Source organism: Typha angustifolia, chromosome 7 (genome assembly GCF_048772165.1).
Source record: "Typha angustifolia cultivar Huaian chromosome 7, ASM4877216v1, whole genome shotgun sequence".
Classification (NCBI taxonomy): Eukaryota; Viridiplantae; Streptophyta; class Magnoliopsida; order Poales; family Typhaceae; genus Typha; species Typha angustifolia.
Genome location: NC_133245.1, coordinates 14,358,251 through 14,371,061, shown reverse-complemented (window position 1 = coordinate 14,371,061; position 12,811 = coordinate 14,358,251). Strand labels below are relative to the sequence as shown.

General features: G+C 34.7%; 2 protein-coding genes across 3 annotated transcripts; both read right to left on the bottom strand.

Annotated features, from left to right (window-relative positions):
* Nucleotides 1-636: 636 nt before the first annotated feature.
* LOC140762668 (proteasome subunit alpha type-2) lies at nt 637-6,521 on the bottom strand. Its single transcript, XM_073100561.1, has 11 exons — nt 6,382-6,521; nt 6,213-6,289; nt 5,196-5,260; nt 4,741-4,787; nt 4,300-4,375; nt 3,372-3,439; nt 2,723-2,792; nt 2,351-2,436; nt 1,799-1,861; nt 1,636-1,701; nt 637-954 (listed from the first exon to the last, which is right to left on the bottom strand). The coding sequence occupies exons 1-11, from the start codon at nt 6,420-6,422 to the stop codon at nt 906-908; spliced, it is 708 nt and encodes a 235-aa protein (XP_072956662.1). The 5' UTR covers nt 6,423-6,521; the 3' UTR covers nt 637-905.
* A 457-nt stretch (nt 6,522-6,978) lies between these two features.
* Nucleotides 6,979-10,742, bottom strand: LOC140761980 (uncharacterized). 2 transcript variants are annotated; one of them, XM_073099556.1, is made up of 5 exons: nt 10,425-10,742; nt 8,742-8,921; nt 8,066-8,192; nt 7,757-7,870; nt 6,979-7,343 (listed from the first exon to the last, which is right to left on the bottom strand). In XM_073099556.1, exons 1-5 carry the CDS (start codon nt 10,539-10,541, stop codon nt 7,219-7,221), a joined length of 663 nt encoding a protein of 220 aa, XP_072955657.1. In that variant the 5' UTR covers nt 10,542-10,742; the 3' UTR covers nt 6,979-7,218. The 2 variants fall into 2 exon arrangements, with proteins under 2 accessions (XP_072955657.1, XP_072955658.1); XM_073099557.1 differs by having other exon boundaries at nt 6,979-7,348; nt 10,425-10,740.
* Between the last annotated feature and the right edge of the window lie 2,069 nt (nt 10,743-12,811).

Here is a 12,811-nt window from a genome sequence, read left to right as displayed (position 1 = left end):
TAATGTTCATAATTTGCACTGATATATTAGGAGACTATTTTTAGTAATTTAAAAATTAAAAAGTTATTTTTAATGCAAATGCCTTGATTGCTTATTCTGTTGAGAGAAAAAGAAAATTCAATGTATATTCCTGAATAACCTAATTCATTAATTATTCAACCATTTCATTTTAAGGCAGACTTCGGCACTTCGCTTAGAAAATTTATATAAGACGAGCACAAATTTATATAAAAACTTATTTTACTGTTATAAAACTAAAAATAAAGCGAAGAGTTTAGTATTATTATCACCATCACTGTCGAGAAAAACAAAATCACTGAAAAGGTTGGACGGCATCAATTTCCTTTTCAGATTTGTCACAAAATCTTATCCTCCCTCCAATCTTTATCCACCTTTCGAGTGGTAAGAAGACCAGCAAGGATTTCCTCCATTTATTCCGCTGGAGTTAGAATGCTCCAACAGGAAATGAGAAGGCAACCAAAATGTCACTAGTCCATGTATCAGTTTATGTGGGCAACCAAAATAATAGGATAGTCTTAACTGCTAACATGTTCACCTGCCTCTTAACAATAATTTGGATACAATAATCATAGCAGCATTGTTACCAAAACTATGAAGCAGACTGTACGGTCCAGATAAATAAAGGCAATCATTTTTCCTGCCCTTCAGTCATCAGAGACACAGCAGAATTAGGTTAAGAGCAATTTGAAAAAGTTTGTTCCGAAGAGAGACATAAGATGACGTAGAATAAAGCTCATCTAGCACAAAAGTATATGAATTCGAAAATGTAAGAGCTTCATCCGGGTTTCGGCGACAAACAATGCAGTCCTTGAAGAACTTTAAAATGATACAAGGTGAGATAAACAGAACTACTTTTTCTTTGGAATTGGGATCAAACGCAAGATTTACTCCACTTCTGCTAAATAATCATCAATTTCAGCAGGACTCAGTACTCTGCAAATTCAGATAAAGAAAAAGATGTCAGAAATGAATACAATCTAGAATACAAGTTCCAGGCCTGAGCTCAATTAGCACATGAAAAGTCCACAAATAAATTTTTGAACAAAATGTTCTGAAGATTTCATCAAAAAAAGAAAAAACTTGAATCGTAGTTGCTTAGTTAGTTCATAAACTTTCGAGTATTGATTTGTGAAAGTAACCAATGAAAATAAGAGGAATAATATTTAGATATAGGACACTGTATATGGCTTTTGAAGTAAATGACATACTACAGACAAATAGTTTGGAGACACCAAACTTCTGTGCCCATAAAATCTGAAAACTCGAGCAAAGAGTTGGTCAGAATCCATCAAGTTGTAGCGTTGTTGTACTTAGACCTTTTTTAATGGATGACTGAGAAGTTGAAAGGTAATAATACTAAAGGCACTCCCTTATAGGCAAGTGAACTAATTAAAGACAATAAAAAAACCAACCATCATAAATCTGCATTTTTAACTCAAAGTAATGACAAGTGTAATCAAAGGGATAGCTGGAATGCAATGCAACTCAATCACCACACACAGTTAGGAAAGGACTTAAACAGAAAATGTATGCTACTTTACCAGGGAATCAAAAGGGTGAGAAAATTTTCAGGTATATATTGGTTTATGCAAATGTCAAATATGTAAGACATGCCTGAATTTACGATCAGCACCAATTATTCCAATTTCAATGTTCTTGCTAGAGATTTGTCCTTCAAATCTGCAGTTAACAAGATGAGCCATCATATATGATAATCCATAAAACTATAGGTAGAGTGGCAGGTATGGACTACATCATAAGAGCACATAGATGATACCCTTCTTTTAAAGTCAAGATGGCAGTGTGAACAGCATCATCAAGTTCCATATCTTCTGTGTACCTACAATGAGAAACAGTCAAAATTTCTACGTCATTCAATGTTAACCAACCAGAGGATTAACATGACAACAGGAATGATACCAGGGAAAAAAATTGTAGCAAGATATCCATGCAAAAAGGAAAACGGAAAAGTTATCTGTCCATATGACAATAATTGAGCATGGCATAGACAGAAACCATACATCATGGACAGAGAAGAGTGAAAGGAAATGACAATAGCAAGATATCCATGCCACAGCTTCTCCATGTGGCATATGGCCAAGAAGCATCACACAAGATAACATATGAGCATAGCAGAAAAGATAGCTACAAATACGCTATATGAGCATAGCAGAAAAGATAGCTAAAAATACTCTATATGAGCATAGCAGAAAAGATAGCTACAAATACTCTATGAGAACCAGCAAAAGCACTGGTAAGAATATAGTGCTGAGTATATAGCTTGAAGAAACGACAAGCAGGTTATAAGTATTTAATCCAACTTGAGTACCTTTTCTCAAGAAAAGTCTTTGCATTAGAAACATTTTTCCCCATTGCTGAAGCTTTCCAGGAGAAGTACGATCCCGATGGGTCAACCTGTTACGAAAGAGTTGAAAGAAAACAAAGGCAAATGTAACAATAGATTTTTCTGAGATTATGTTAATCCTATACTGCAAGAGACAAAAAAGCGATTCAAAGAAAATAACAAGACAACATATCATGAGTTTATATAACAAGATAGATGATAATCTCGCAAATACTAAGCATCTCATACCCTGCCATGGTACAAATCACCAGCAAAGAAAAAAAAACACCACCACCACCACCACCACAAAAACAGAGAAAGAAAAGAAAGAAATAAAGATCAGATATTGTTGGATACCTGATACAATTGAGGACCATTGTCATCATATCCTGCAACCAGCAGAGAAACTCCAAATGGCCTTACACCACTGCAAGACACATATAAATCCATATTAGCATAAGGAAGTTAAAGTCTCTCACCAATGGCGTATCCTGGTGAGGCAAAGGTAGACAAACAATTATAGGTATAGAAGATGGTTTGCATCAAAATTGGGTTAAAGATATGTGCTAGTAAATATTTGATGTTTTTGTTCCATTAAATGAGAAAAGAGAAGAAATGGCAGATGCAAACCAAAATTGTGAAGATAATAGAATAATGGAGATTAAGAACATGGAAAAGGGAACATATGGAAATATGTCTAAGAGATATTCTGTGCCTTTCTGCATAGCATATTAACATATATGTGAACCTTGTACATCAGATATCTACTCTAAAATGTGGAGGTAATGGACAATTTCCTCTCTTGAATAAAGATTCTCTGGTGATGGAAAATGATAAAACATCTCGAGCAACTTGAATAGAATAGCAATTTCCTTTTTGTCTAATCAACAATAGATACAGAATAATTGCAGCTGTCAGCATTAAATGATCTGGCATATTTTGTGAATTCTTTGAGTTGAATTCCCTGATTTTGATACAGCAAGAGCATGTAAGATCATAAAAGTACCCAGACTGTGTGAACTCTTGCATAACTGCAGCCGTCTCCCTCACGAGCTGTGTAACTGGAATAGATTCCTGCATTTGTTCAACATATATTGAAATAAACAATTTACAAAAAACTAAAAAAGGACTCTAGCATAGATGATAGAAATAGTGAAATTCATCCTGGATGGACTCATTATGTTCTTTATCAATCTGTCAATGTTACAAAGGAATGTAAAGGCATGCAGAAATGTACTTAAGTGCATCAATTTGACGTATCATAGCAGTGTTCCAGTCAGTGTCGGCAGATTGTCATCATTCAAGAAACAGGAAAATGAAAGAAAAGATCGCCACCAAAAGAGCAAGACACTACATCACATCAGGCCTAAAAGAGTCATTGTCTTCATGGAGAAACTGGAGACCAAGGTCCACAAAGATACCAAATATCGAATAAGAACTCAGCTTCAGAAGGAATGATGCATGAGATAAGTTGAATAAGAGAAGGTTGAATGCACGAGTGCAATTAGTGTATCACTCATTAGGCAAAGCCATATGTACTGCTTAGGTTAAGATACCAGTAAAAGGTGACAGAGAGCCATAACTTACTAATTAGAACTCATGGCATTTTCTCATCATGAGTGTCAATGAAATGCATTCATAATTCCTGAATAAACTATTTAACAAACTTCTTAAGTGGAAGTGGTTGACTTTCTAATATACAATATGCAATATTCTGCCATGGTAACAAACAATTAAATCCAGCTGAAAAGAAAAATTAACCACAAGGATAAAAGAATCTGAATAAAATCTAAATCTATGTTATATAAATAAACTATAGGCATGGAAGACTAGGTACAATTGTCTTATTATTCACAATGATATAAGAAAAAGAAAAGACCAACACATCACAGCGAAAACTAGAAGAGATAATAAAACGGAAGGTCAAACAATACCTTATATAATCGAAAATATTGTTGGGCTTGCTTTCTGCTTTTCCTCACTAGAACACGGGAATCTGGACCCATTCCACTGTTAGCATGAATAACTTGTCAGGTATATGGGTGACAAATAGTAACAAGAATTAAGAAAATGATCATAGGATAAATATCAGTTGATAAAATGGTGGAAGACCTAGTGACATCAGTTAAAAAGGTCAATGTTTGGCATCATCACATGTGAAATATAGATGAACACTTGAGAATTTATTAACATTTTCCTTTTCATTCTTTCAGCAAACATACTAAACGTACAAGAAGTACGGTGCAGCCTACCTATTTAAGAATATGGGTTGCTTAGTCTAAGCCATGTTGATTTTCTAATATAGCTGCTGTACTAATTTTGCTGCACAGCAATATTGTATCAATTTCTAGAATAAAAACAGCACAGAAGCTCACCTATAGACGACGCCAATATTTGTAGTCATCAATTGAATCTTTTGCACCTGCAATAAAAGAATATCAACATAAAAATAAAATCCACCACATTACAATTAATGAAAAGATATGCAATGAAAAAAAAAGTATAAGAGGAAAATATGCAGGAGTATCTGGTAAGATAGACAAAATGAACTGAGAAAGGAGCTCAAGTAGGCCAAGAAATCAGATTGTGAAGAATCATATCAGCAATGAATGGAGAAAAGATGTTGACTAATGATGATTTTTAATGAAATCTAGCCAAGAAAATTTATTTGATATGGGGTAGTAAAGTAATTAATACTCATGTTAGTAAAGAGTCATCACTTTCAAGCAAATAGCCGTATCTATTTGATCTCATGATTCTGGTGATGCAATGATAATTATAACACAACTATTCAAAGAAAATATACTTGATAAAGATGAGGTATACATACCGATGTTTCATCCACTAAAATTGAAGGTAATTTCTTCTCAGTTGCAATAATAACACCATTAGCAGCTGCAGTAAATACAAAATAAGTATCAGAATATAGGACTTCAAAACATGTTGAACACTCCCATCATATTTTGGTTATTCAATAACTAATCATGTTTGCAACTTCTTTAAAATTTACTTTACAATGCAAATTTAACCCTCGTCTTCTTTTACCCATCATTCTTTTATAGTTGCCTTTTGTGTGTGTGCAACTGGCAATTAGCTGTAATAAACCTATAACTTACCATCCATAAGATCCTCATATTAACACAGATTATGCCACCAAATGGACAACAATAAAAAATCTAACAAAACTAAGAAAAACTAGAAATGCATCTGCCTTACCTTAATGTTTAGTGCTTCATGGATTACAGTAACATAATTTGAAGCCACAAACTTAGTAAAGTAGGACAATTAGGTGGACGCCGCTTCAATCATTAAACATACGGGTAGTAGATATCCCGGTAAACAATTAGGTAAAAATTGTGTAGCTAACAACAATACCAATCTTGAGCAATTATTCTACTTCCACTTGTCTTCCTTTATGGGAAATGCAACCCATAGGTCTAACCCTATCATTAATGCACCCTTTCCCAACAACAATCTCTACTTAGAGCTAGCATGCAACTAACTGCAAATTTTGGTCACACTTCTCTTCATGACCGTGTCCATGTTAGCCTAGGATCCACCCTATCATCCTTGAAGGATATTTGTTAATTATTACTTTCATTTCCAAGCCCAAACATTTTCAAGGTCTCCCGATCAACTCAATCCGAAATACTAAAGAAAAAGCTAGTGAAATAGATCATGTTCACAATATGGATTGGCAGTTCAAATGATCTAGCATCATCCTACGAAAATAAACCCCAACATAACATCATCTTTTCTATATTAAAAGCCCTAAAGAGAGCACGAAAACAAGTCTAAAACAAGATTGCACAATGCAACGCGAGAGAAAGATAGAGAAAGTGATCACCTTTGATCCCGAGAGAAGTCTGACCGGATCCGACGGCGGTGAGGGCGTGCTCGATCTGGACCAGCTTTCCCGAGGGGCTGATTCCAGGAACAAAGACATGGGGTTAGTAGATCGACTCGTCGGCGATATAAAGCAATGGAAATCGAAGCAAGAATCCAGTAATGAATACCTGAAGGTGGTGAGAGAGAACGAGTACTGGCTATCTCCCATTCTTCTACTACTACGGATTGGACCAAATCGAAGAAGAAGAAGAAGAAGAAGAAAGAAGACTGAACCCTCGCGCAAGAAATGTCTGGGAGAGTGGCATAATAGAAGAGAGTTGGGGGGGTGTTATAGGAGTGATGGGCTTGAGTCATTGGGCTTAAGAAGGCCAGTTTATGAAATGGGCTGGTTGGGCTCGATACATTAAATTTCAAATCGAGCCTAATCGAGCTTAATCTTGAATGGATGGAAGATAAATTATCAGAGAGTTTATTCATTCAAAAGGGCTACGGTTTTATTACACAAGATTTATCAAGGATTAGATAATAAAATGAAATGTTGCATATCAAATTAATCAGATGATTAATGATGTAATATATATATATATATATAAATACTAAGATCCAGACAGAATAAATCAGGTCGTTTCAATCAGGAAAAACCATACTGATAATTCCATAGAAATGTGTATATGTCTTCCTAAAAGCGACCTGGTTTGAATTCAAGATGGCAATGGAACTTGATGTTAAGTGTATAGAGCAGCCTAAAAGCTTGAGAGTTGTAATTGCTGAGAAATTTCTGACCAAGAAAACTAGATGAAAACTCCCAGATAGCTGTTTGCTCCTTACATATATCTTACATCATACACCACCAACCAAGAAAGACAAGAGGGCGAAACAGATGATTCGTAGCAGCTTGAGCTTAAAATTGCTAAAATTGAAGAAGTGTAGATGCAACAAAGCTCAAAACAACTTCATGATTCAATCAATGTACATGTTTGTTACAAGCTTTGATTTCCTCCTTGCTATGTGCAGTTGGCTAGCGCTGAAAGGATATCGAGTATGAACCCGTATTTGGATCTTTGACAGATTTGAAGTTGTCGACGCTCATCCCAAAGCGTCCCAAGACTGAATTTCCCATCTCCTTCAGCTTCCCTGCAAAAAAATTTAAATATCTTTATGTGTTCCCAAGCAGGAATTGCTTTGAAGCCTAAAAATTAAAAGCAATTCACCCATACTCTAGCAGCTGTCAAGTGAAAAAGCAATCGAGAAAATATTCTTCTTAACTACAGAAGAGTTGAAGAGTTTGATTGTATAATATCAACTTTTTAAAGTGTATAATAGCTCAAATATTATTCAGACTTAAACAGGAAGAACACATGGATTGCAAATAGCTAATGGCTTAATAACCTACAGAAATTCTTTTTTTTCTTCAGGAAATATCTCATGCTTAAATATAAGGAGCACTTTGACTGCCTATTTTACTTCCAAGAGCATAAGAATATTTGCCATGATCATATATATTCAGGAAAAACAGATGTAGCAAACATGCCAATAGATTACCGATCATTTCTTCCTTCATCTTTTCTCGTTTTTCAGCTGCTAATGGCTCTAGACGTCGTAGTGATCTTCTAGCTTGGTCATTTGAAGGATCCAGTTCAATAACCTTTTTCATATCTGGAGAATTTTCCAGAAAGAGAAAAGTGAACAAAATAGGAAATGGAAGTACATAAAATCCATAATGTAACTCCAGAATTATACAAGATTCACAAAATAAATATCACAACACCAGAAGGAAACAAAAAACAGAAGTGGGAGAATCATTATTGAAGAGAAGTAATTCGAATGATGTGTCCAGATATCCAAACTGACCAGCAATAGCCTCTTCAAAGTGTTCAAGCTTTTCATGTGCCTCTCCCCTCCTTATCAGAGCTTTCAGATACAAAGAGTTTAATTCCAATGCTTTTGTGCATTCCTTTATAGTCTCATCATATTTCCCCTTAATAAAAACAAAATAAAAATAACCATAGTCACTTGCTGCAAACAAATTTTCATATCATGAATATGCAAATGATATGAGGTATTCAGAAAAATAATTGCTTGCAGAAATAATGACAAGTGCTCACTCCAAAAGCATTTCAAATAAGAAATTAACAGATTGATTTAGAGGAAGCACATGTGCTGCACAAGATTCAAGCAAAGATGGAAAAGCGAGCAACTAAGAGACTTGTTGATAAGCATCAAAGACCATATGGCGTCTTTTTTTATGAAAGCCGGTAGGCGACCATATGACATGTCTACTGTGAAATTTGAGGACAATTATGGAAGCCAATAGGAGTTGGAAGGAGGTCAGGGTCCGAAACAGCAGAATTTAAAGGGTCTCTATTCCAAAGGTAGTAAAATATTAGGGGTAAGACTAACAGGCATAAACAAAAGATGCTATCCTAAGGTATTTCCTCCATGTATATACTGTACCCCCCATTCAGCTGGAAGAATTATGATTGAATCATGTAGCCAATGACTTTAATACAATGAACATGAAAATTACCAGCTTCGAGAAGCATACTGCACGGTTTGCATGACACATAGAACAGATTTCCTCTGATGACTGTACTTCAGTAGCAATCTGCAATGCAACTTCATATTGAAATAATGCGTCATCGTACTTTCCAGCAACAAAAAGTTTGTTCCCCTCTGCTTTAGCATCATTTGCTTGATCTAAAGCTTTCTGATTAATAAGAAAAAAAAAGGGAAGAAATTAGCTGAAGCCCAATGATTTTTTTAACAGAATTGGTGAAGAAAATATCTACCAAGAATGACATCATAGAACATCAAGAGAATTAGCATAATATGTGTGAAGTTTGACCAAAGGAGACAACTGACAATATTAAAGTCTGTAGAAATTGGTAATTTTAATAACAAATAAAGATGCAAGTCTTTATTATTTGGCTTTTTGAGAACTGTCAAGGGTTGAGCACTCCACAAAGAAGAATAGTTGACTAACTCTATCAGGTTTTATTCTAACATTAGTTAAACCTAATATAGATAGAACCATTCAATCACAAAATAGAGAAATTATCTACCATTTCCCCCCTAGGAATAGGCTGGAGCAATGTGTTAAAGGCTTGCAACCCCAAGTTAATAAAGTATATGATTTCACAAACATCCCAAACAGAATAAGAATTATCCCAGAAAAAACATTTAAACAATGTGGCAGAGCATTTCTTTTCAGGCTTTATAGGCCATGCCACGTTCAGTGTATTATCCGTGGTGGCTCGCTGGTACATAAGGAAGCTAGTTGGATTTTAGTTCCCATGAAGAATTTTGATGCCCACTTTGAGAACATCAAATTGTGACTGAATCGACACTGATGGTTAAGGGATTACTGCAGCTTCAACAAAATTATTCTTGAACTCCTAAAGTTTCACTTTGCCTGTCAGACCATGTAAACCAATATCGAAGACTAAACCAAGCCACTTTATCTCGTGAGTTATTACTGAAAGTCTGAAAGTAATACATAGTGTCCAAAGCTCCGGTTACAATATGTAAATGAATAGGAACACTGATTTATAAATGCCCTCATTCCTCCATTGTGTACCTTTTCCTACTCTCTAGTATACAAATTATTCAGAAAAGTGGATGGCTTACTGCACATTAATCTAGAAGATGAAAAAAGGTGATGAATTCTCTTCTCCATGAGTTACTTTTCTTATTGCAATTTGGTCTCATGGAATATCTGCTTCTACTTTTTACCAGCTTAATTAAATTTCCTGAAAGATATGTAGGCTGTTTAGTCATCAAATTATCAAATTAGGAAAGGATAAAAATCTCCTGAGTGCTGCAGCCTAATGATGTCTAAACCAGCTAATTCTCTTCTACATTATTTAAACATCAGATATTAAAAAATATCTCCTTGTTTCATAAATTTATCGCGTATCGTTAAAGTGTACCTTAAATCTCAGATCTAATAGTTTTATTATAACCAGATAATTAGGAGATATGGGCATTCCTCAAATCTCTTTAGACTATGTGAGGCATTTGAGAAATTTGTGACCTTCAGCGACATAATACTTACTGCTATCCTACATACTCATTATACTTTTAAAGGCCCAGGAAGAGAGGCAAAATTCCTGAACACCAAAAGAGGGGAAAGGTTCAAATTTTGATCACATTATCACACCAAAATCTCGAAGATAAACAGAAAATAACAAGAAGAAATAAAAGATTCGACCTGTCTAAGCTGTTCCTCGGTGAGCGCGTCCTCGAACGATTCCTCCTCGTCATGGGCTTCTTCCTCCTGAGGAGCAACCCGAGCCGTCGGTTCCGATTCCGCCTCGATCACCACCATGTCTTCTAACGAATCTAATGACCACCCTCTCTTTCGCCTATAATTTACCAATTGGAAAAGAATGAAGAATCGTTCGTTGTAGCGAAGTCTACCGCAAAGCGTATACCTTTGGAGAGAGCCAAACAATCGAGGGTTTTGCAGCTTTTGCAGAGGATGGGAGAGAAGAAAGGTAGAAAAAAGCTCGGGCCACGTTGTTGCTCTTTGAGCAGGCTTGGCACAATTCCGGCCCAATCAACAGTTACTCTACCTTATATACTTCTTTAAACTATTTATATTTCGTCATTAATCTATTATAAATAATCTCATTGACTCACTTTAGCCATTAAGTATAGAGACTAGTTTGAGATTTTTTGAAACATAAGACGGTAATGTAATTTTTGATATAAATACAGACATAATAAATATATATTTAACCCTAAATCAAACAATAAAGAGAATAATTATTTTATTGAATAAAGATCAAGCCCAAATACATATTACAAAAGAAACGCAGACATTAATATTAAAGATAATATTAGGGCATGCAAAACCATCACAGACTTATCCGTCCACAAGCATCAGCTCAAAATATGGCTTCTACGAGGTGGCATAGGAATGCAATGCTTTTCGTCGATGAAATCTTGGCAGGAGCAACGTTTGTCTTTGTCGCACGAACAAATCTGACAGCCATTGGGACACGACAACAAGAATTTATCGTTACAGAGACATAAAGGTGGTATTGCTCGAGCGCACGTGCAGTTCCGGCATTCCCAACCACTGTCTCCAAATTCTCCCATAACTGATAAAATAATAAACCAAAATATATATAGATTAAAACAATCGTGACGAGCTTTATTTTATTTTTTTTAAATTCATAATGATGAATTACAGTACATAATTATCTAGTAATAATTGATTACCTTTGTCGATAAAATCTAAACCAAGAGTATGGAGGCCAGCAAAGGGCTGGTTGGCATTAAGAAGCAGTGCCACCACAAGTGTAAGAAGAGCAACTCCTCCCTTGCTGCTCTCCATTTGTATCTATCTCTACAATCACTTCTACTTATAGAAGTTTCTTCGTCCATGAAACCTCATCCGTTATGACGAGCTAATTAATTTATATCATAAATCTTAGTTAAAGTGAGTTGGTAACAGTTTTTAATTAATTAGTGATGGTGGTAGGGATTAACCATTCTCTCACCTATAAATAAATGATTCATAATAAGGAACATTCTATTTACTATGCTAACATGTTAGTCTTAAATCCTAATAAAATTTTAAACCTTTAGATCTCCATCTCATACAAATTTTATCCGTTGGATTTACTCTATCTTAATTCATCAATTTTCAGATGTAATGTCCATCGGCCATTAATAATTCATGATGATAGAATTAGTGTTAGATTTTGAGACGGCCATATTTAACCTAAACCCTCTATGAGCATTGTGGATGACTGTTAGGGTATATAGTATAAATCTACTGTAATAATTTAGATTATATAGTAATGCCTCTTATTTGATGCCATGTATTCTTATATATATTTCATGAATTTTCTACCCTAACGTTATATGCAGATAATTTAAATTTATTATGATTAATTTTTTTAAAAAAAATTGTTAATATATATTAGAAAAATAAAAGACTTCTTAAACTTTTTGCTCAACTGGTTATCTAACAAAATGACTTTATTACATATAAGAAACTTTATACATGCAAAAAATAAATTAAAAAGTAAGTATTAGTTAACATTAACTATGGTAATTGATTACCTTTGGCACTAAGAAGCAAAGCCACCATAACTAGAAGAAGAGGAACTCTCTTGCTGCTATCCATTCCTCTCTCTCTCTCTCTCTCTCTATCTCTGTGTTGGTTTTAGGGTGTGGGTAGCTCTTTATATTTATATAATTGATGTGTAACAAATATGGTAATGTATAGTTGTCCTAACAAACATAGATAAAGACCAATTCAAATGCTTAACAAATATTAGAAGATATATTCAAAGATACTTTGATTCCATTCCTTGAATCTTGGACCTAGTTTCAATTGCAATATATATAGATATCCATAACAATTTTTTGAGCCAAGAATGGATTTTCTTTTCATTAATAACAACATCTTATGCCATACTATGACACACTCAACATGCAATTCGGAATTTTAATGTATCCATTTATTTTAAATGGTTAAAATTTAGAAAAAAAAAACCCTCTCTAGGAGTCTATTCTGTTCAAAATTATCTCAGTATGGATCAGGTTAAACTCGAATTGAGCCGGAATATGGCCCGGCTCAAT

Bases quoted from the DNA above. Each gene is read 5' to 3' on its own strand.
- LOC140762668 (XM_073100561.1), bottom strand. From the start codon at position 6,422: ATGGGAGATAGCCAGTACTCGTTCTCTCTCACCACCTTCAG. The intron at 4,788-5,195 runs GTATGTATACCT...CTTTTATTGCAG, and splicing joins TTTTAGTGGATGAAACATCG to GTGCAAAAGATTCAATTGAT. The intron at 2,793-3,371 runs GTACTTTTATGA...TGTGTCTTGCAG, and splicing joins CAAGAGTTCACACAGTCTGG to TGGTGTAAGGCCATTTGGAG.
- LOC140761980 (XM_073099556.1), bottom strand. From the start codon at position 10,541: ATGGTGGTGATCGAGGCGGAATCGGAACCGACGGCTCGGGTTGCTCCT. The intron at 8,922-10,424 runs GTCGAATCTTTT...CTTATTAATCAG, and splicing joins CCGAGGAACAGCTTAGACAG to AAAGCTTTAGATCAAGCAAA. The intron at 8,193-8,741 runs GTAATTTTCATG...GTTTTTATTAAG, and splicing joins CAGTATGCTTCTCGAAGCTG to GGGAAATATGATGAGACTAT.